Raw genomic sequence first — 23,639 nt, forward strand, 5'->3', positions numbered from 1 at the left:
TCTCTCTCACATCAATGTTGCTCTCCTCTATCTCCCTTCCTCTTGAAAATCAATGGGTGAGTCCTTGGGTGAGGATGAGAACATCTGTAGTAACAGAAAAATGCCCCACCAAAAAGTGGAAATACAAAATTACATAAATTGTGGATCATATTAGAAGTACAATTTGTTCTCAACAAAAGCACTGGTTGAGAAAAGATATTTGCAATAACAAAAACAACAGAAGTGTAATGTTTAAGAAACAGAGAGAGACCTGAAAGGCTTAACAGTTAAGGAAGAGATGCTAACACATCTGAACAAGGCATCTTAAAATCTTGAGTTCCCACTTTGCAACCAGGTTTGTGAGATCAGGGAGCTGGAGACATAGCTAGGAGAAGGGATAAGTTCCCACAAATATTTAAGAGGCAACAGCCAGCTGCTTCCTAAGTAATAACTCGGGTGACACCCAAAGACACGGAGATCTGTACAGTGCATTGCACAAAACAAGATCTGAAGAATGCGGACATGTATAAAAATATTACACAAAATGTAACCTCAACTTTATGGGTTAAAAAAATATGTACTTAAAAAAACAATCTGTAGAGAAAGGGCATGGAACCAACAAAATGATGACAGGAGTGAGGCACAAAGTGTGGCCAACGAGAGGGGGCGGGCTGCCTGGAGCTCGAGCCCACCATCGGCCCAATTTGGGGCTTCCAGAGCAGAGCTAGTGGCCAGGTGCAGATCCAGAGGTTCTCAGAATGGCTTGGAGAGCTCAGGGAGGGTGGTCGGAGTGGGTAAGTGCGCAAGACCCGGGACTCCACGGACAGGGTCAAGGAGGGTCTGGGCGGGTAAACCGAGGCGCCGCGCACGGTCAACCCGCACACCCCACCTCCGCCACAGGACTGTGAGCCCAGCATATCCATGGCCAATCTGCGTGTGCGCAGAGAGCAGGTGACCCGCGGCCTTCTCCTGGTAAGGCTTCCACACAAGAGAATCGCGCGTGGAAAGTGACCAGCCCCGACCAACCCGCGCCTGCGCGCGGCCCTCTTCGCCGAGCACGCCCCCGAGCACGGCCCCAACCCGCGCGGCCCCGCCCCTGCGCCCCTCGGCCCTCACAGGCTGGCTCCGAGGCCGCGCTCAGAGGGCCGGCCAATGGAAGCGCGGCGCGCCCCGCGGCACGTGCGCCCCTGCCCCGCCGGGCCGAGTGCGTGCCGGCCGAGCTCCCGGGATCGGAGCGCGCCGGGCGGGGGCGCGCGGGCGAGGCGGGGCGCGGGCGGGGCGCGGGCAGTGCTGAGTGCTGATTGGCCGGCCCTGCGTTCCGAGGCCGTTAACGGCGGCGCGGCGGGGCCGCGGCTCCAAAACAAAGGGCTGGCGGCCCGCGGGGCGGCGGCGGGAGGATGCCTCGCGCCCTGCGGAGGCGACAACGGCCGCAGCGCGTCCCGGGTCGCGCCCGGGGCGCTTGAGAACCGAGCCCGCGCTGACCGAGGCCCGGGACGGATGGGCGCTGCGGGCCGGGGCGCGGACCGCCGAGCGGCCGTGAGTACGGGCGGGCCTGGACACTGTTGCGCGGGCGGCCACTTTGTGGCGACCCAAGGAGCCTGCAGCTGCGGGCGGGGTCCGGAGGCACCTGTTGGGCGTCCAGGCGGGCGGGCGGGGCGCGAGTGGGCCGCACCTGTCGATGTTTTCCTTCTGATTTGATTCTTTGATTTGTTGGTATTTGGTTCACTCCGTTTGGAGCAGACCAAAAAGCCTAATATTTGCCCCCCGCCCCCCCCCGCTTTCTTCCCTCCTCCTCCCACCCCCGCCATGAAAAAAAAATGTACAGAGGGAATGAACTACATAATACAGGTTTTTCCCTCTTAAAAAAATAATAATAACTCGCCATTGGGGAGGAAAATGAGGCCAAAAAAGGTCTCCTAGGAATAATTAAGAAAAGGGGGAAACGTTTTCAAGTTGCCCACATAAAGGTCGTGACTACACTGAATTGCCCTCCGCCAGTTCCCCACTTGTGGCAACTGGCTCTATTAAAGCAGAGCTTGCAAATGCCTTCGCTTTGGAAACCTGCTGAGCAGGGTCCCCCTCCCCCAGCCTTGCCTGTGATTGGCATGTTTGATGTCCAAATCGTGTGCTGGGTTGTAGGATAGAAATAATGACGAATTCCGTTTTAGGCAGATAGTGGCCTTGGAAGATACCAGTGTCCCCACCCCCAAGTCTTTTCTGCTCAGTTGCACGTCTTCTTTCTCTTTGTATCCAAAACATACACACCTTAACCTGTCCGTTTCTTTGCCAAGAATGTTGTTTTTTTTCCGTCAACCAGAGTCCCTCACTCTCCTAAACTACCCAAGCCTCAAGACGCGGCTTGCCTGCTCTGGGAAACCCTTTCAGGTGCTTCACACGCGCCAGCTGCCCCTCTGCCGTCAGCTGGGCGCCCTTCAGCCTCTGCTCCGTTCTGGGGGACGAGACGGAGGTTTGATGAGCCCTGCCCTGTGCCAGGTGCTGCGCTCCGCCCCAGCGCCGCGGAGTTTCGCAGCCCTGCCCTGGTCTCCCTGCCCCAGGCTGTGGGCTCTGGGGTGGCAGCAGGGACACATCTGGGGGACGGAAAGCGAGGCCCTCCGCTCTCGCAGCTCCTCGCAGGGTGCGAGTGCGTGCTGCTGGTGGGAGCCCCTCGGAGCCAGGCCCAGGGCAAACTCCCGTCTTAAAACAACCAGTCGCACAGCGGCGGGCCTGTTCGGGGCACTTTTTAAAAAATGACTTATCTTAATTACTAATCTGAGCAATAGTCCTTCTGCTTTTTAAACGAAGTCCTTGTTTTGGAATAATTGTAAATTTACATACAAATTGCAAGAAATAGCACAGGCCATCCCAGTGTGTTTCCCACTCAGTGTTACCTTTCTGTCTGTTCCCGTCAGACATGGCCGTGGTTCCTTTGCCAAAATTAGCAGCTGACACGGGTCCATTCCTGTAAGTTCCAGACGTGCAGTCTTTCTGGTGTTGAAGCACTAAAACGTGTAAAGCTCTTTTATGCTGAGAGCAGTGTCCCATTAGTGTCTGTCTTCAGTCCCACCGGCCCTCACCAAGTACACGAGGACCCTGTGTCTGGAGGCAGGGGTGGGTGTGGGGGGGCCAGGGACTAGCGTGTCGCTCTAGTGCACTTTTCTCCCTGGAGGACTGAGAAAAGGAGTGTGGTTGGGAATAGGAAGCAGCGATAGAAGTCTGCCTGCTTTAAAACCATTCTCTGACACTCTTCATTCCACATTCATTTGGTTTTGAATTTTAGAGAAGTAGTTAGATCTGTTAATCAGCAAAACCTCCAGGGAGTGGGAATTTTGACAAGAGATTTCAGCAGAGGTCGGAGAAAGTTCCAAATAGCCAAGTCACTGGAGGGCCAAGGGTTCTGGGGAGGGCAGTGCAAGTTAACTTCACGAAAGAAGTCAAGGGGATGAGATGGACGTGGCCAGCTGGAAGACCTTGGGCGGAGACAGGGCGCTGTGGGAAACCTGTGTGCTGCTGGGAGCGGGGTAGAGATCCTGCAGCCAGCCCACCGGGCGCCCCAGAGAGGGACCCCTGCTCCGGCACCTGCCGGGCCGCAGAGCCGGGACCGGGACGCCCCGTGGGGTTTGTGAGGTGCTGAGCCGAGCTTGCTAACCCCGTCACGCTGCAGTGACAGGACCTCTCGGGTGATCCTCAGGACCACCGTGTGTGTCCCATGTTACCCCCATTTTACAGATAAGGTAACAGCGTGGCCACCAAGTCCATGGCAGTTTGAGTGGAGCCTTCTTTCACCCTTGTCCCCACCCTCCACCCTGGGCAGCCTGTCTCCTGGCAAACCTCACCTGCTGGCCCCGTCCTGCAGCCACAGCCACCTGTCTTCCCAGCCCCAGCATACTCCGCACCCCCACTTCCTCGGGCACACTGGCCCCCTTTTCTTTCCTCTTTGCATTTTGGGTTTTTCCCTTCCCTTGCACAACACCAGGCTTTGAATGTTTGCTTATGTTTTATTTAGCATGTGACCAATAGTTTAAGATGACCAACTTCTTTCCTCTTGCTTCAGTTCAGTATTCTAGGTGCATTCCCACCCTCTCATCTGGAGAGAAGGGCAGCCTTGAGGGTGTATTGTCGTTCCTGTGTCTTTTCCCCTGTTAGCAGGGAGGCAAGCAACCTTTGCTATAATGTCTCAAGGCCATGATGGGAAACTTTGTTACTAGTGGGAGAATCAAAGAAGAATGTATTGACGTTTGATCCGAAAGACTGGATTAGTGCAAACTCATTCATCTGTAGTCTCATGGGAGACGTGGAGACAGGACCAGACCGCTGGTGGGAGGAGAGCTGGCGACAGAGGCGCCCTGGCCGCCGGGCGAGGCAGGGACCCAGGGCCCAGAGAGGCAGGGCTGTGGAGTGCACAAAGGGCCGAGGGCGCTCTGTCTGAGGGTAGCCGCGCAGGGGGAGGACTGTCTTCTCTCCCCTCCCCGCTCCACCCTCCCACTGGATCAGGGGTCCGCAGAGGCCGCAGGCCCTGAAATGTGGAGAAAAGCTTTCCTTCCTCTCACTGGCATCGGAAGGGAGTTTGTGGGTGTGAGGGGCACCTGGTACTGCCAAAGGCCCGCCACCCTCAGATGTAAGTCCTTCCAGGCCATTCCATGCCAGTGTGAGTTTGAATTGTCAGCACATACACTTGGTATCAAAATCGAAAGTTACCAGAAAGCAAACACACTGCTTTTAGTTACTTTCCCTGTCCTCCCTGCCCCAGCCTGAGGTCCCACTGCTTCATGTGTACGGAAGTGTTCCGCCGGTCTCTGGGTTAAGGAGCTTTGTGCTCTTTTGTTGTTACAGGCAACCTTGTAACAACCAGTGTGCGGGTTCTTTGCCCCTGTGCAAATGAGCTGGGAGCTCAGTGCCTGGGGTGGGCCCTGGTCGGCAAGTGCAGATGGTGTTAGTTAGCAAATGGCTGCATCTCGGCCTGCTCTCTGCGGTGGTGGTACCGACTTTCCCAGAATCTTTGCCAGCCTGCTCGGTTGTAAGGCAGGTATCAGTGTGCCTTGAATGTGTGCAGATGAACATAGTAAAATTCATGCTCGTCTACCTGTCTACAGGTGCTGTGGTCCCAGGTGCAGACCCTCTGACTTTGAATCCAGCCCAGTGTCACTGTGTAACATTGGCAGATTGGTGAACCTCTCTGGGCCTCAGTTTCCCTGTCTGCAGAGTGGGACTAATAAGAGTATGCATCTCTTATTAAGACTGCTGTTCATTCATTTGGTTTTCATAGAGTCAGCTGCTTCCAGTGCTGGCTTTGGCCGTGCGGCCCCGGGAGAGTCTGCATTTCCGTCCCCGTGACAGATGAGATGTCCCCGTGCACGCTGCCGGCCTGGGGTTCTGCTTTCTCCGTGAACTCCGGCCGGGCGCAGCAGGCCGTGTGAGCACGCACCGTGTCGTTGTGAGCTGTGTTTTCTTCCCAAGCTCCCCTGGAGCTCTGTCCACCAGCACCCCAGTGACAGGGAGACCCCGCACTGACAAGCCCGCTGCTTGTCCACCTGGTGCCTCCTTTTTCTCCACGGTGAGGCCGCGGCCTGGGGCGGGAGCTCACCCGCCAGGGAGTGGGAAGGCTGGAAAGAACAGCAAACGGCGTGGGGAGCAGAGAGAAAGGGGCGCCTGGGGGCCTGTGGGGAGTGAGGACCTGGCAGGGTGCCTTGAGAGAGGGAGGGGGCCCTCGGCCAGCCTCCGTTCTGCTCTGCAAGTGTCAGGACTCTCTGAGGCTCGTTTCTCACAGGTTTTGACTTCAGAAGTGCGGTAACGGCGCCATATGGATGCAGGCCTGATTCACGTTCTCCTAAAATAAGTGTGCATGCTTATTTCAGGAGAGACTCTTCTGGAATCCAGAGTACTGCTTTTGCTCTAAAAATTACCTCGCTCATCTCTTTTGGGGGGATGGTAGCTGCCTCCCCCCCCACCCAGGCACATAGCATCCAGTAGAGGACTCGGTTCGCTTGATACATATGCTTTTTAGTCTTTTAAAGGCGGTTACAAACCAAGCCTGACCGCTGCTCTGCCGGAGCCCCTCGGGATGGGACGAGGGTGGGGATGCCGAAACACCCCGCTCGGCCTTGGGCAGGCTGACCACGAGCCCAGAGAATGGACCAGGCTCCGAGACATGACAGGGCCATGAGCAGGCCCCCACCCCACCCCGAGGAAGGGGCCATCCAGACCACTGGGGGCTCCTCAGGTAGAGGATGCCTTGGGGTGGGGGCTGCTCATGGGAGGCCTCAGTGAACTGACAGGCATACGTGGCATTGAGAAACTGAAAATAAATCCTTGGCAAGTCGCTACTTTTAAAGGTGTTGTCCTTTTCAGTGTTTAAAAATGAGCCCTGGTTGCCCTGGCTGGCGTGGCTCAGTGGATTGAGTGCGGGCCTGTGAACCAAAGGGTTGTGGGTTCGATTCCCAGTCAGGGCACATGCCTGGGTTACAGTCCAGGTCCCCAGTAGAGGGCGCTCGAGAGGCAACCACACATTAATGTTTCTCTCCCTCTCTTTCTCCTTCCCTTCCCCTCTCTCTAAAAATGAATAAAATCTTTTTAAAATAAAAAATGAGGAGCATCCCCCTACTCTGATCACGAACATAAGTGATGGTCGTGCATGTGAGAGCGTGACTCAGTGCAGGGCACTCTCTGTCCGAAGGTTCCCAGTCGGGTTGCGGGCAGCGGTGCTTTTGCCACCCAAGGGGCTGAGAACTCTGGAGACCTGAACACCTGGCCTTCGAATAATCCAGGATGCCTCTCAGCCCCTTACATTATGCCTTCGTTTAGAAGGCAGTCCGGAGAAAGGAGACAAGGGATAAAACAGAAGTTATTGATTTAAGGCTCCTTTCAATTTAAAAAAAAAGGGTGAAGATATTAAAACAGATTTGACATGAGTTCAATACAAAGTGAGGTCAGAACAAGTTCATTCCTCCCTTATTGGCCATTACTGACCGGTGGGGCGTGTGTGGGTTTAAATGCATCCTGGACAGTGCGGGACGGGTGGGAGGGGAGTGGAGATGAGAGGAGATGTAGCTGGGGAAGGACATGGGCTTTGCTGGCTGGGCTGGGGTTGGTGGTGTCCAAGTTGACACTTTTGTGACCTCCCTGGGGCACGCCAGTGAGCTTATCAAAGATGGGAGGGTTGCCAGGGTTCAAATTCATACAGGGTCCAGTAGGCTGGAACAAAAGGTAAAGTCGGAGTAAGTGTATTGGGGCTAATGTTTTGTTAGATAGGGTGAGGGTCTCAGGGTGTGGGCAGTTCTGAATGTTACTACCAAACGTTATTCTTGCTAAGTGTTAAGATGTAGCACAGTATTTTAATGTAGCACAGTATTTTGCAGAACAGCTGTAAACAGGATGAGCTTGAAAGGAACCCAACAGATTAATGTAGCAACTGCAAAGTAGAAATCAATGTGTAATTAACCAAATAGGATACATAAGCAATGGCTTAGCCTCCCTTAGGGACACTGGTTTGGATATGAATTCTGTGTCCTTTACTTGCTCCGAGGAAATAAAACTACATTTCGACAACCAGGCTTCCTTTTTGAACAGAGCACCCCAAGCAGTCAACCCCTTAAATTTGGTAACAAGCTGTCCTTGATTCCAAAGAACTCCAAGGGAAAAATTCAGGATGGACACATGATTTAATAGCAACTAATGGGGAAGGAGGTGTGTTTGGGGATTAGTAACTGGGATTACCCAGTGTGGTCAGGCTTGTTGAGAAATACGCTTGTAAAGACCCCAGACGGGAGAAGGCAGGGGCCTCGTCGTTGGGGAGGCGGGTGTTGCTGTGGGCAGCTGTCCCCTCGCTGCAGGCTGGCCGGCTGGTCCTCTCCGGTGCGAAGTGTGATCGGGGCTGTACATTTTTGTTTACGGTGTGAAGTAGGATCCAACTTTTCCTCCCCCTAGACAGTTTTTATTTAAACCGCTCTTTCCCAGTGGGCCACAGTGTCACTTTTGCTATAGCTGGTGTCCATCTGCGGTAGGTGTAGGTCTCTTTCTGGGCCCTCTTTCAGGTCATGTGGACCTGTTTTTGTCCCCAGCCAGTGTCACACTCTTGATGACTCTGGCGGAAAGCGACAGGACCGGCTCTCCCGCAGACTCTGGAAGAGACACGCTCCCATCTTGCTCTTCACCAGTTTGGGCCTTTAATGCTATGGGCGTCCGGACGCGCTACCTCAGAATGCGGCACCTGAGATCGAAGACCTCAGGCTGACGGAGTGTGAGGACACAGCAGAAGCAGGAAGGTCCATCTCCTTCTCCGCCTCGTGCTTACGTCCTGACACAGTCCACGAAACTCTCCTGCGAGGGGCGCCCCCCTGTACCAGGAGGGGTGAGGACATTCTTATCAGCAGAGACGGGGAACCTGGGGCCAAGAAATCGGTGTACACACACCTTGTTAGGCTGACCTGTATTGTTCTGGTTATTTCTTCACCATGGACTAGCCCAGCCCCAGCCCAAACCCCTCTGCCTGGTCGGTCCTTCACGAATGTGCTGAATCTTTGTCTAAAACGTGTACACGTTTCAACGTACACAAGTTTCCTGCTCCGGTTACCTCTGTAGGTCTTTATTCTTTTGTGCGAGCTCCTGTGGTGTCAGTTCAGTGAGATGTGTGTGCTTTCCTCCGTCTGCCTGTGTCGGTTTAACTGTCAGACCCAGCCAGGGACCCTCAGAGGGTCGAGGAAAACTTGTTCCTTCCCTGCAGACACTTGTAGGGTGAGTTTTAGAGCCAAGTGTCTGTCTGTCTGTCTTTCTCTTTCTCGGAGTCCCTGGTTCACACATCAACACACCTTCTTAGATTTTTATTTGAATTACATTTAATGTAAAGATACTGTGGGTCCTGGCTGGTGTCCCTCAGTGGAATCAGTGCCGGCCTGCGAACCAAAGGGTCACCAGTTCCACCCCCGGTCAGGGCACGTGCCTGGGTTGCAGGCCAGGTCCCCAGTAGGGGGCGCATGAGAAGCAACCACACACTGATGTTTCTCTCCCTCTTTCTCCCTTCTCCTCTCTCTAGAAATAAATAAATAACATCTTTATTTAAAAAAAGAAAATTGTAGCGAACTTTATTTTTGTACTGCCATGATTGAGGTTTGGTATCAGGTTGAGCTTCTTTTTCTAGAAGAGTTTGTGTCAGATCATGGTTGTCGGCAGAATTTATCAGTGATGTTCTCTGGGCCTTTCAGGTTTTTTTGATTCGTGTGTGCGTGTCCTGGGGGAGGAACTGTTTTAGCGGTGATTCCTTTTTCAGTTAATAGGATTATTCTTGAGTCAGTTTTGAAAAGTTACATTTTTTTCTGGACTTCCGGCAAGATGGAGGAATAGGTGGACGCACCGTACCTCCTCGCACAACCAAGATTAGAACAACAATAAATTACAGTCAGCGTAACACTCAGAACTGATAGAGGATTTATCTGAATGGAAGTCGGACAGCCAAGAAGTTGAAGTAGACCCGTACACCCAGACTGGTAGGGGACGACGAGCCGGGCGTGTGCGGGGCTGGTGCGGGTCGGCGGCGCGCGGAGGTCGGGGAAAGTTTGGCACGGAATCGGCGCGACAGCCATCCGCAGCGGTGATCCCTGAGTACGCAAGCTGCGGCCGGCGGACCCTGTGGGGCAGCGATTGTGGACCAGGGCAGAGCTCGCAGCCCAGGAGCCCGGGGAAGGGTCTGAGCCCAGGAGAACTGAACTGCCGCCGTTGATTCCCTCCTGTCCCCGCTCCCGCTCCCGCCCCCACATATAACGTCACAATCTAGCGACTGGGGCGCCCAGCCCCAGTGAACACCTAAGGCTCCGCCCCCCACCGTAACAAGAGCGACCAGACCGAAAAAAAAAAAGAGAGACAGGGAAAGACATAAGACATGTGTACAACAGAGCAGATCAGTCCCCCAGCACTCATCCTTTTGAGCGACCAAGAAATAGCCAATCTATCAGATGCACAGTTCAAAACGCTGGTGATCAGAAAGCTCACGGAATTGGTTGATTTTGGGCGCAATTTAGATGAAAGGATACAGGTTACCATAAAAGAGATGCAGGAAGATACGCGGAGGATAGCCAATAGAGACAGGAAGGAATCTGAGTCTCAAAACAATACAGTGGACCAGAAGGAAGATAGAATCAACCAAGCAGGAGAGCATGATGAAATAAGAATTCAAAAAATCGAGGAGAGCCTTGGGAACATCCAGGACACCTTTAATCGTTCCAACATCTGAATTATAGGGGTACCAGAAGGGGAGGAGCAACAAGTGGAAAAGTTATTTGAACAAATAATAAAGGAGAACTTCCCCAATCTGGCAAAGGGAACAGTCTTCCAAGAAATCCAAGAAGCTCAGAGAGCCCCAAAGAAGTTGGACCCAAGAAGAAACACACCAAGGCACATCATAATTACATTAGCCAAGGTAAAAACGAAGGAGAGAATCCTAGAAGCAGCAAGAGATAAGGGGACAGTAACCTACAAAGGAGTTCCCATCAGACTGTCAGCTGATTTCTCCAAAGAGACCTTACAGGCAAGAAGGGTCTGGAAAGAAATATTCCAAGTCATGAAAGACAAGGACCTACATCCCAGATTGCTCTATCCAGCAAAACTCTCATTTAGAATGGAAGGGAAGATAAAGTGCTTTTCAGATAAGGTCAAATTAAAGGAGTTCATCATCACCAAGCCCTTATTTTATGAAATGCTAAAGGGACTTATCTAAGAAAAGAAGATAAAGAAAAGACATGGATAGTAAAAGGACAGCAAACTCACAATTATTAACAACCACACCTAAAGCAAAACCAAAAGAAACTAAGTAAACATCTAGAACAGGAACAGAACCACAGAAATGGAGGGCACATGGAGGGCTAGCAGCAGGGGGGGGTGGGAGGAAGGGAGGGGGGGAAGGTATAGAGAATAAGTAGCATAGAATGTAGGTTGAAAATAGATAGGGGGAGGGCAAGAATAGTACGGGAAAGGTAGAAGCTAAAGAACTCATAAGAATGACACATGGACGTGAACTAAAGGGGGGGAACGTGGGTGGGAGAGGGGGTACAGGGTGGAGGGGAGGGAAGGGGGGAAATGGGACAAATGTAATAGCATAATCAATAAAATATATTAAAAAAGGAAAGTTACATTTTTTTCTAAAATGTAACTTATCTTTGTGGTTTCCATTTTATTTTAATTTTTTAAAAGATTTTCTTTATTTCTAGGAAGGGAAGGGAGAGAGAGAGAGAGAGAGAGAGAGAGAGAGAGAGAGAGGCAGAGAGAGAGAGAGAGAGAGAAACATCAATGTGTTGTTGCTGGGGGTCGTGGCCTGCAACCCAGACATGTGCCCTGACTGGGAATCGAACCTGCGATGCTTTGGTTCACAGCCCGCGCTCAATTCATTTTATTTTTTAATTATGTTTTATTAATTATACTATTTGTCCTAATTTTCCCCCTTTGCCCCCCTCCACCCAGCACCCCCCACCCCCTCAGGCAATTCCCCCACCCTTGTTCCCGTCCACCCATGGGTGTAAGTTCTTTGTTTATTCTCTTTCCTACATTAGACTTTGCAGCCCCGCAGCTACACTGGAACTACCCACTTGGACTTCCTGATTCCCTCACCTCTCACCCATTCTCCCGGACCCCTTCCCATCTCATTACCTTTAACCTTTGGCATTTTAATGATGATGTGTTTGGAGTGGGCCTCTTTGCGTCTATCTTGTGTGGGACTCTGTGCTTCCTGGACTTGCATGACTTTCATTCACCAAATTAGGGTTTTCTTTCATTGTTTTTTTCCCAATAGATTTCCACTATTTTTCTCTCTCTTCTCCTTCTGGCACCCCTAAGAATTAAATGTTGGAATGCTGGAAGTTGTCCCACAGGCTGCTCACACTGTCCTCATTGTTTTTGGGGATTCTCTTCTCGTTCTGATTGGTTATGTTTTGCTTCCTTATGTTCCAAATCATTGATTTGATTCTTGGCTTCATCCACTCTACTGTTGTTTCCCTGAAAATTGTTCTTTATTTCAATTAGTGTGTCCTCCATTTCTGACTGGATCTTGTTTATGCTGCCAAGGTCCTCACTAAGTTTGTTGAGCATCCTTATGACTGGTGTTTTGAACTCTGCATCTAATAGGTTGATTGTTTATCTCCATTTCGTTTAGCTGTTTTTCTGGAGTTTTGAGCTGTCTTTCCATATGGGCCATGTTTCTTTGTCTCCTTGTTTTGGCAGCCTCCCTGAGTTTGCTTCTGTGCATTAGGTAGGCTGCTTTGACTCTGTGTCTTGGTAGTGTGGCCTAATGTAGGAGGTGTCCTGTAGGCTCCAGTGGCACAGCGTCCCCTATCGCCCGCGCTGGGTACTTGAGGTGTGCCCTTCATGTGGGCTGAGTACACCATCTTATTGTAGCTGAGCCTTGGTTGCTGTTGGCAGATGAATGGGAGGGATGTAGCCAGGCCAGTTAACTGTATGGATTGGCCGTGACCACTGACCACCAACCTCTGCCCTCAGTGGAAGGTCAGCTGTGCAGGGGCAGGGTGGTGGTGCTCCAACATGGTCTATAGCTGTCCACTGGGTGTGCTGGCCCTGGGTTTCCCGGGTGGTGCAGACCAAGGTCAGCCCCCACCTGTGTTTTGCCCAGGGCACCCTGCCTAAAGCAATCTGAAATAACTGCTACTTGTGCTGGGCTTGGAGATTCCCAAGCAAAGCCAAGCTGTGAACCTAGGCTGGCTGCAGCTTGTTTGATAGGATTTAGAAAGTTGTGGAGGAGGAGCCAAGTCCAGACATTCATATGTAAAAGAAACTTGGGTGGGCCCTAAGTTGGTTGGGGCAGAGTCTCAGGGATCTCCAAGGCAGGTCCAACAATATTAGCCAAGTTGTGGGGTGGAGGATTTAGAAAAGGTGAGTGACCTTTGCTCACCTTGATGCCAGACACTTTGGTTTCTCTTAGGTGCTGGAGCTCAGAGGAAGTGAGTCTGAGTAGGTGAGTCCCTGTGTGGGTTCTTCAAGGGGAAGTGCTTGTGGCTCTAGCAGTTTCTTCCTCCGACTCAATCTCTGCTGGTTTTTGCAGCCAGAAGTTGTGGGGGACTGATCTTCCTGGCACTGGCACGTTTGGCTGGGGGGCCTGGTGTGGGACTGGGACTCCTCACTCCTGAGATGTCCCTCCCGAAGTTTTATCCACCAACGTGGATGTGGAACCAGCCTGTTCCACGTCTGTGCCCCTCCTGCCAGTTTGGATGGATGTGGTTTCTTTAATTTTGTAGTTGTCAGACTTCCATTCAACCCAATTTTTGGTTCTGAGTGATGGTGGTTCTATATTTTAGTTGTAATTTTCATGTGGTTGTGCGAGGAGGCAACCATGTCTGCCTACACTGCCATCTTGACCGGATGTCCTGTGGTTTCCATTTTAAATATATTGACTTAAATTGGTCATCCTGTTATTCGTGAATTTTATCCAAAAGTATGATATCCTGTTTCCATTTCTATTTGATCTCTCCCCCTCTCTCCGGGATAAGTCTCACCAGAGGCTTGTCAATTTTATTTGGTTTCTGCAAACACTTTTGGCTTCGTTACCTCCCTAGTGTGTTCAAGTTTTGTGTGTTTTTTAATATATTTTATTGATTGTGCTATTACAGTTGTCCCATTACCCCCCCTTCGTTCCCCTCCACCCTGCACACCCTTTCCCACCCACATTCCCCCTCCTTAGTTCATGTCCATGTGTCATAAGTTCTTTAGCTTCCACATTTCCCTTACTATGCTTGCCCTCCCCCATCTAGTTTTTATCTACCATCTATGCTACTTATTCTCCATAACTTCTCCCCCTCTCTCCTCTTCCGAATCCCCTGTTGCTAACCCTCCATGTGACCTCCATTTCTGTGGTTCTGTTCCTGTTCTAGTTGTTAGCTTAGTTTTTGTTTTAGGTGTGGTTGTTAATAATTGTGAGTTTGCTGTCATTTTACTGTACATGTTTTTTAATTTTCTTTTTCTTAGGTAAGTCCCTTTAACATTTCATATAATAAGGGCTTGGAGATGATGAACTCCTTTAACTTGACCTTATCTGAGAAGCACTTTATCTGCCTTTCCATTCTAAATGAAAGCTTTGCTGGATAGAGCAATCTGGGATGTAGGTCCTTGCCTTTCATGACTTGGAATACTTCTTTCCAGCCCCTTCTTGCCTGTAAGGTCTCTTTGGAGAAATCAGCTGACAGTCTGATGGGAACTCCTTTGTAGGTTACTGTCTCCTTATCTCTTGCTGCTTCTAGGATTCTCTCCTTCATTTTAATCTTGGCTAATGTAACTATGATGTGCCTTGGTGTGTTCCTCCTTGGGTCCAACTTCTTTGGAACTCTCTGAGCTTCCTGGACTTCCTGGAAGTCTATTTCCTTTGCCAGATTGGAAAAGTTCTCCTTTATTATTTGTTCAAATAAGTTTTCCACTTGTTGCTCTTCCTCTTCTCCTACTGGTACCCCTATAATTCGGATGTTGGAACGTTTAAAGATGTCCTGGAGGTTCCTAAGCCTCTCCTCATTTTTTTGAGTTCTTGTTTCTTCATTCATTTCTGGTTGGATGTTTTTCTTCCTTCTGGTCCACTCCATTGATTTGAGTCCCAGTTTCCTTCCCATCACTGTTGGTTCCATATACATATTCTTTGATTTCACTTAGTGTAGCCTTCATTTTTTCATCTGATTTGCAACCAAATTCAACCAATTCTGTGACCATCCTGATTACCAGTGTTTTCAACTGTGTATCTGATAGATTAGCTATCTCTTCGTCACTTAGTTGTATTTGTTCTGGGGCTTTGATCTCTTCATTCATTTGGGCCTTTTTTGCCTTGTCCCGCCTGTTACATAGTGAGGGGCAGAGCCTTAGGTGTTCACCTGGGTGGGGCAACCCAGTGGCTGTGTTGTGACACTGTATGTGGGGGCGGGGTCCGAGAGGGAACATGGCGCTTGCTCTGCTCTCTGCTGGATTTCAGTCCCTTCTGCTGCTTCCCGCAAGCAAACTGGGCCCTTCTGGCGCTGATTCCCATGTGGGTTGGCTTGTGTATGTTCCAGGACCCTGTGGGTCTCCAACAAACTCTCCTGTGAGGCTGGGAGTCTCTCCCGGCACCTCAACCCCCACAGGTGTTTTCAGTTGGTGTTTTGAGGCTTTATTTCCCGGAGCAGGGACCCTGAGTTGTGCAGTCTGTCTCGCTCCCCAGTTTCACCTGATTCATCTGCACGTGAATGTGGGGCCACCCGGTCAGCCAGCCTCCTTGTGCGCCATGCCCTGCTTCACAAACGCCACCTCGATGGGTCCGCCCGCTGCCACCCAGGGTCCACCAGCCACTGCTTTTTCTGCTGCAACCCCTCTCCGCCCTCCTACTGGTCTGGATGAATGTGTCCACTTTAACTCCTTGGTTGTTGGACTTCCATGCAGTTCAGTTTTCTGTTAGTTCTGGTTGTTTTTTTGTTTCTAAATTTTTGTTGTCCTTATTGTGGTTGTGCGAGGAGGCACAGTGTGTCTACCTACGCCTCCATCTTGGCCGGAAGTCTCCATTTCTTAATTTCTAAACATGAGTGTTTTTCTAGTTATATTTTATTACTGATTTCTACCTTAATTGTGTTGTGGTTAGAGAAGATACTGTGAGTAGGGTCCTTGGGAATCTGCTGAGACTTACTGTGTGGTTGGTTTTGTAGGTGTGTGTGTGCTTCAAACAAGTGTGGGTTCTGCTGCTCAGTTTTCCTCGTGTCTTTTCGGTGCAGCTTCTCTGTCGCTGCGCACACCCTCCAGATCCACGCTCGTCTGTGTGTGTCTGCTCTGCCAGTTACTGAGAAGATAAAATGCAAATATATTTTATCGTGTGTATTTAGGTAGTACATCCTATATAAATATATACACATTAATAGTGCTGTGTACTTATATATCCTGTGTATATATGTATGCTCTAAATATATACTAAGTATATAAATATATGAAATATACTTTATTCTACTTTGTATACTGTAAGTAGTAATTCTATTCTGATTACTGATTTATGTATTCTTGTAGTTCTTTTTTTTTTTTGCAGTTTGATTTCAGTAGTTTATTTGGGAAACAAAACAGTACAAGAGGCTGGTAGTTCTGTCAATTTTTGAGTTATATGTTTTGAGGCTGTTATTAGGTAATATATGCACTTGCTGTTTATCTCTTGCTGTTTTTACTATGAAGTAACCCATTTACCTGTCTAGCAAAGTTTTATTCTTTGCATATTACAGGGTGGGGCAAAAGTGGGTTTATAGTTGTTCATATAGGAAATAACACAATAGATAACACAAGAATAAACTGCTTTATGTACTCACGACTGTGACTCTGCTTTGCCGCGCCCTGTGCATCTTCCCTCTGCTTTGCCTGCTCTCGCTTCTTTGTTGCGAATCACTCAGACACAAGAAACACGTTTTCAAAAGGGACTGCCAGCAAATAACTGCAGACCTTGCCTACGCATTGCCGCCTCCCCACTTCCTGGCCTTTCCAACCCTTTCCTGTCTCCATGTTTAGGATGTGTCTCTTGTAAGTTGCATCTAGAGGACTTTTGTTCTCCGTTCAGTCTGGAACCTTGAACTCGAACATTTAGTCCATTTGCATTTTATGTAAGCAGTGCTCTGTTTGGGTGTAAGTCATCCTCCTTTCTCTGTGCTTTCTGTTTCTGTCCTGCTTCTTCCCTTCTCCTTTCTTGCCTCCCTTGCAGGGGTGTCCAGCCCTGGGCCCACAGGCTATGGATGCAGCCCAACGCAAAATCGTAAATTTACTTAAAACCTTTTATTTTTTGCTCATCAGTTTTCGGTAGTGTTTGTGTATTTAATGTGTGGTCCAAGGCAACTCTTCTTCTGTCTCACACGCCCTGTAGTGGGGATCCAGCCTGCAACCCAGGCATGTGCCCTGACTGGGAATTGAACTGGTGGCCTGACCCCTTGGTTCACAGGCATGTGCGCAACCCACTGAGCCACACCAGACAGGGCTAATTGTATCTTTTTAAAGCTATACAGGTCATTGTTCTCTTTACTGCCCATGTATTTACTGTTTTCTTTATTCGCTATTCCTTCTTTTAGAGCCTGAAGTTTGGACTTTATCTAGTGGTGTTTTTCTTCTGTCCGAAAAGCACATCCTTGAACTTCTTTAGTGATATTTTTCTGAGGTCATATTTTGTAGTTGCCTGAAGATATCATTTCCCAAACCCTCGAAAGATATTTTCGCTGGATATGGAATTCTGGGATGGCAGTTATTATCTTTAACCTTAAAGGTTCCTCTACTGCTGCCTTCTGGGTTCCATTGTTTTCCTTGGGAAGTTTTTCTGTTGAAAGGTAATTTTCCCTTTCTGGATACTTATAAGGCTTTTCCCCCCCTTTGGTTTTCTGCAGTTTTATTAAGTGGCTTGTGTGGCGTTATTCTTATTTTTTATAGTTGTAATTATTGGACTTCGGAAGTCTGGATGGGTGTCTTTCTGTAATTCTGGAAAACCCTCAGGCTTCTGTCACTTCCTGTGTTACCTCCGCCCATTCTCTTCGCACTTTGCCCTCTGCCGGTGTGCGCGTGTCTGTGCCTAGGGTGTCGTCCAAGGCGTCGCTGCCAAACCCAGTGCCACAAATGTTTGTGTCATGTTTCGTTCTAAGAGTTTTGCACTTTTAGCTCTTACATTTAGGTCTTTGATCCATTTGAGTTGGTTTTGGTTCGTGGCTGCGGGAGGGGTCCGCCTCCGTCCACTTGCAGGTGGCCGTCCTGCTGTCCAGCGGCGTTCCTGGAACGTCCTCCCGCGCTGAGCGGCCCAGGCCCCCTTCTCGAGAATCATTCGACCACGTCCAAAGGTTTACTTCTGTACTGCCACGCAGTTTCTTAGAGACCAGTTAATAGTGGATCCGTCCGAGGCGTTCATAAATGTTATGGTGCTTTGAGTCATGAATTCCGTGATTTGGGACGAGATGTATCTCGTGCTGCTGTCGGCCCCCCCGAGCCGGGACTGGCTGCTGTTTCCTGAGGCCACACACAGCGTCGGGCGTATTTGATCAATGTTTTCCTCAAGTTACTTGAATGTAAAAGTAGTTCATCTGCCACTTTCAACTAGGTTTAGACACAGGCTAAACTGATTAAATGCGAGTATTTTTTGTGCAGTTAGTGCGAAGGACTAGATCTTCAGCTGGAAAGCCCTGCCTGCCCGCCTCCTTCACATGCATCCTGGACGCACCTTCCTGGTGAGTTTCGTTCTCTCCGTGACTCGCTGTGTGTCTGGACTTGCTGACAGGTTGTGACGTCCTCCTCGCGTCCCCGCTGTGTGGACAGTGCCACACGCCCTCGGAACAGCGACGGCTCTTGCGTGCATGTTCCAGTGCTGCTTCTGCCAGAGACCCCCACAGAGCCGCGGTTCGTCCGGTGCCAGCCCTGAGCTGAGCGGCACGTGCCCGGCAGAGATGGTGAAGATGACAAAATCCAAAACTTTCCAAGCTTACCTGCCAGACTGTCACCGAACGTACAGCTGTGTCCACTGCAGAGCCCACCTGGCCAATCACGACGAGCTGATCTCCAAGGCAAGTGGTTTGTGCCTGGAAGTGGATGAGATTCCTTAGCAATGATTGTCACCCCTAGTTAGCAGATGGACGAGGCAGTAAAGCGTCACACGGCTGCCTAGGTTTGCTTTGTCCTGAGAGTCTAGGGCCTTCTGGGCAACGCTGATGGAAGTCCCACGTGTGGTGACGCGAGGCTACACCGACAGGCCATGGTGGCTGGGCTCATCAGGCCGGGCACAGGGGTGCCCGCGGTTCCGAGGAGCAAGCCGGGTCGGTTGTCCGCCCGAGCAGAAAAAGTCGTGTGAAACCAGACCCACGGAAGGAAGAGATAGTCTAGAAAATCTGGGGAAACAGTGTAAGGAGAAGGGAATTAAGACTTTCTTAAAACTTAGAATGGTTAAGAAAAGAGGCTGTTGGGTGGAGAATGGTATCTTCTGGAAAATGCCCAGGAGGGAAGCGCTGGGCCCTCTTTGCTGCCTGGGAGATGTGACTAGAACAGCCCCTTCCTTTCTTATTAGGGAGAATTCTTTATTAGCGGGATGTAATGCTTAGAATTACCCTCTTGTGAGCTTTTATTTTTAAAGATTTTATTTATTTATTTTTAGAGAGGAGAAGGGAGGAAGAAAGAGAGGGAGAGAAACATCAATGTGTGGTTGCCTCTCGTATGCCCCCTACTGGGGACCTGGCCCATAACCCAGGCATGTGCCCTGACTGGGAATCGAACTGCTGACTCTTTGGTTTGCAACTCACACTCAGTTCACTGAACTACACCAGTCAGGGCCATTTTCACTTTAGAGAAAGGGCTCACGACTTGTCATTTTGCAGCCAGCTTTCGTCACCGAACTGTCTCCCTCCACACAGTCACGGTGTCTGTCCCTGTCCCCCTTTCTTCAGTGTCTGCGTGAATCCCCGTGTGAAACAAATCCACTGTCTGCCCGCCTCTTGGTGGGTGTCTCTGTCGTGTTTCTTGTGATTGCAAACACTGACGGCCACTGTTCTCGTCCCATTTCCTTGTGAGTGCACACCGGTTCGTTCTTTGTGCTCGGTTCTGCGAGGTGGGGTTGCTGGGCCGTGCGGCACGCCCCTCCCACATGCCGGTACTGTTAGCCTGAGCTCCCATCGCCCTTCCTCGCTGCCTTCGAATTTGGGCCAGGTGACAGGCAGAGACACCCGGACAGTGTTCTTGGTTTGCGTTTCACTGGTGACGTCTGCAGTCGTCCGTTCCAGTTGGTCATTGGAGCCTGGCACCAGCGCAGGTGAACCCCCTCCACCCCGCCAGTGTCCCCCATCCCCAGGAGGGCGAGGGTTGTAGGAGCTCAGGCTGGGGTGACCCGATTATGTCAGGGAGGCGCTGGTACCCCGTTCTGCCTCCTAAGTCATCCGAGAATACGTAAACATGCTACGAGCTCTTTCTTAGCTTTGTAACACTTTCCTGGGGCGAGCTGTCCTTTCCCCCAGGGAAGGGGCCATCTTGGGCTGTGACTTTGTTTTTATTTCAGTGGAAAAGCAGGAAAACATCCTCTTGCTCCTAATATCTGACAGACAGGGGGCGTCCTGTGCAGGCGGAGTGAGTGAGAAGGACACCTGGGCGGCCCCTCTGGGGCTCCGGGGGCTCCGTGACTCCCGGGCCCCCCGTTTGGGCAGATGCTTGTCCCGCCCGGGGCCCTGAGCGCTGCCCCTTGCGCTCTGCCAGGAGGCCCTTCGGCTCGTGCCCGCGTGACCCGGACTCGGTGTCACCGCTCTCGTTCCGAACCACCAGACTCGCCATCACCTGTGCCCTCGCACAGCGAGCCTTCTGAAACTGTTTTTCTTCTTTGCAGTCCTTTCAGGGAAGTCAGGGACGCGCCTACCTCTTCAATTCTGTGTGAGTACCGCTGCTGTGTTCGCCGCCAGGCCGCGCCTGTTGCTTCTGTCCACCCGTGTAATTCCTCAGAGCTGGGGCACACAGATAGTGTTCACCAGCGGTCCAGAATTACACAGCGTCGCTTACGTGATCTGTAAAGAATTCCCTCTCTCTGGTCTTGAGAGCGTCGGGAAAGCGTGAGGCTCCTGCCTGAGGAACGAGTCCCGCACACACGCTGTGGCCTGATTGCCATTTGTGGTGGGCTTTGAGTGTCGCTGCAGCAGAGCTGTGGCCACCGCCCCGTGGCTGTTCCCTGGGATTCTCACGGGGAAACAAAAAGTCGTTCCTTCTCATAAGAGGTGGCGGTGGGCAGGCGCTGGGGGAGGCAGGGAATCAAGCAGAAACAATGCCGAATTGCTGGTAGCCTTTGGCTCGAGAAGTCACTGCACAGGGTGGGAGCCAGCGGGGGGTGGGAACACCCTGCCTGCCCGGGCCCCTCCAGGGACGGTCTCCAGCACCTGCTTCCCCCTCCCTGCAGGGTGAACGTGGGCTGCGGCCCCGCGGAGGAGAGAGTGCTGCTCACGGGCCTGCACGCCGTCGCAGACATCTACTGTGAGAACTGCAAAACCACACTCGGGTGGAAATACGTGAGTAGCTGCCTCCTTCTGACAGCTCAGGGACACTCAGACTTACTCTAGCAAACAAAACGTTTACACAGGAAAACAAAATCTGCAGAGGCGCGAGATCGCCCCCCCGCAAGTGTGACCCTGTCAGTCAGAGGTCAGAGGGTTCGTGCGTTGAAAGAATTCCTGTTGAACCGTTTAAAGACATCTGGGCACGCGGCCCCACCCACAGGCCCGTGCGGCCTGGTGTCCCACTCACTGGGGGACGCTCACTGGCTGATGGGCCTGGGGCCCCTCTGCCCTGCTTGGTGCCTTGTATGCCTAGAAGCCCCTCTGCCCACGGCTCTTATTCTCAGCCCTTCTCCTGGCACCTGTGCTGAGCGGCACCCTCCCGCCCCATCTCCAGCCTAACTGTCGGCTTCCCTCTGCCCCTCCCCCCCACCGAGGCTGGCCTGTCCCTGTTCTCTGGGTGTTGGGCTTTGGGAAGTCTCTCCTCGTTCTCTCTGATCTCACTTGTTTTGACCCCTTTTCTGTTGATAGCTCCCACACTTGTCTCGCTGCACCAGCCCATCCCCTCCCTCTGCCCTCCCCGCCAGCCACCGCGCGGACGCTCCCACCCCCATTTGGGAGGCCCGTCTGGCGTGGCATGTGCCTTCCTGGTGGTGGTCTTCGGCAGCCATTCTGGTTTTCTCCATCAGGGCCACTCGCTCTCCCTCCTCAAATTCTTTTTTTTTTTTTTTTAAGGATTCAGAGAGAACATCTTTTTTTTTTTTAGATCTTATTTTATTTATTTTTAGAGAGGGAAGGAAGGGAAAAAGAGAGAGAGAAACATCAATGTGCGGTTGCTGGGGGCCGTGGCCTGCAACCCAGGCATGTGCCCTGACTGGGAATCGAACCTGCGATGCTTTGGTTCGCAGCCCGAGCGCAATCCACTGAGTTATGCCAGCCAGGGCCCTCCTCAAATTCTTGATAGTTGCTGGTGTCCCATGTCCCTGTCAGATGTAAGGGGACGCAGTCCGCAGCACAGAGACAGGCTTAGTGAGGTCTGCGTGCTTCCCCAGGCCTTCGCCTGCTCGCCCATTTCCATCCCATCCCTGCACACTACCCGACTAAGGGCCTCCCTCCCTGCAGCATCTCTGGACTGTGCCCAGGGCTCTTGGGGAGTCCCCCTCATTCTCCGTTAACCGCAGTCCCTGGGAGGAGCAAGATGCTCCTCGTTCTATCTCCCAGCTTGCCCTGCACTGCCGTGGTGGATGCTCAATAACAACCTTGAAATGGTATTTCCCTATAAGTCTAACCATAATTTGATGGCAAGCGCACAGTAGGCCTGCATCGCCCTCAATGGGCTTGCCACCCACGACAGACCCCTCCCAGCCACGAGCCTGATGCAGGGAATACCTGGGGATACACGTACATATGGACTCCTTTTCTTTGCTCAGAGTGTAATAAAGTTGAAAAAGGAAACCGTTTGTCCTGAAACCTTCCCTGTTTCTACTTTTTTTTTTACCCCAAGGAACATGCGTTTGAGAGCAGTCAGAAATACAAGGAAGGAAAATTCATCATCGAGCTGGCCCACATGATCAAAGACAATGGCTGGGAGTAAAGTGAAGAGTTCCTGTTTTCTTTTGGATACCGTTTTGTGAAAGAGACTGTAATGTAATGAAAACATAAGAGCATCCTGGATGACAGTATTTTCTTGAACTTGAACCTTGCTAGCCAGCTTCTCCTGGCCGTTTCCATGGGTAAGGCTCCATCCGGTCTATGTCCTCTATATTTACATGGTCGTTCCTGAAATATTTCTAATGTCTCAAGTGCTAGAGAAAGAATTATCCAGCTGATGACCTAGCCGTCTAGTTAACGCCTTCTCTAACCTGTGCCTCTGAGGTTGGGTTTGGCTGTGCTCTCCCATGTGTGACACTGGACCAGGTCTCTGCAGACACCAGGGGCAGGGTCTCCTCAGAGAGGGGGGGTCACCCCCGTCGTGCAGCATGAAGGGTTTTAGCCCACTGTTTTCCTAATTCGCAAAATTACAAATTGGTTACTTTGCTTGCAAATGAGCTGTTAAGTCATAGTATTTGTTTCAGAATTTTCCAGAAGCAGTCAACAACTCTATTGTATGCACCAAGAGTGCTTTTTTATTTTTCAGCCTTATTCCGAAAGAGGGCTCCATTGATAACATTTTAGATAAGTTATAGAGAAATGTGTCTAATGGAACGTCTTGTTTATTTAAGCCAATACCTTTGTCATCTGGAGAGCAAGTGAACTAGTCGCTAGCAAAGACTGTTCCAGGGGCCACAGTCCCGGACACAGGGCTCCCGGGGTGGGGCGTATGTGGGAGTCAGGCCCGGAGTGGCCAGTCCGTGGAGTAGTAATAGTTCAACACACTGGACTAAGCAAATCGGATTTCCCTTCTACTCTGTTGTACTTGAAGAAAAATAATTATTTTTGCATATGAAAGAGGCCAGAACAGGATAAACTTTCAAACTTGAGATTTGGTAGATTGTTTTAATGTTTCCAGAAAAGGTTAAAGTTGCGAGACAGGTGTAAACTTTGTAAATGAGATGTTTGGTCTGCTCAACGGGTTACCCTGCCTCGCCTGCTTCTGTCCCATGGGCGACACAGAGGGACCCAGGCCGTCTCCCAAGTCCTGACTTTCTGCCACCTGTTGTAAGTTTCCGTCCACCCGTGCTGCTGCTGCGGGGAGTGGGCACGATG

At 51.0% G+C, this 23,639-nt stretch overlaps 1 protein-coding gene across 1 annotated transcript; it reads left to right on the forward strand.

Moving 5' to 3' along the window:
- The first annotated feature begins 1,290 nt into the window (after positions 1–1,290).
- YPEL1 (yippee like 1) lies at positions 1,291–23,270 on the forward strand. The gene is made up of 5 exons (XM_045819765.1): positions 1,291–1,515; positions 18,197–18,479; positions 20,279–20,322; positions 20,840–20,948; positions 22,438–23,270. The coding sequence occupies exons 2-5, from the start codon at positions 18,273–18,275 to the stop codon at positions 22,525–22,527; spliced, it is 450 nt and encodes a 149-aa protein (XP_045675721.1). The 5' UTR covers positions 1,291–1,515; positions 18,197–18,272; the 3' UTR covers positions 22,528–23,270.
- The last annotated feature ends 369 nt before the right edge of the window (positions 23,271–23,639 follow it).

Source organism: Phyllostomus hastatus, unplaced genomic scaffold (assembly GCF_019186645.2).
Source record: "Phyllostomus hastatus isolate PE091 unplaced genomic scaffold, TTU_PhHast_1.1 phas_scaffold_387, whole genome shotgun sequence".
NCBI lineage: Eukaryota > Metazoa > Chordata > Mammalia > Chiroptera > Phyllostomidae > Phyllostomus > Phyllostomus hastatus.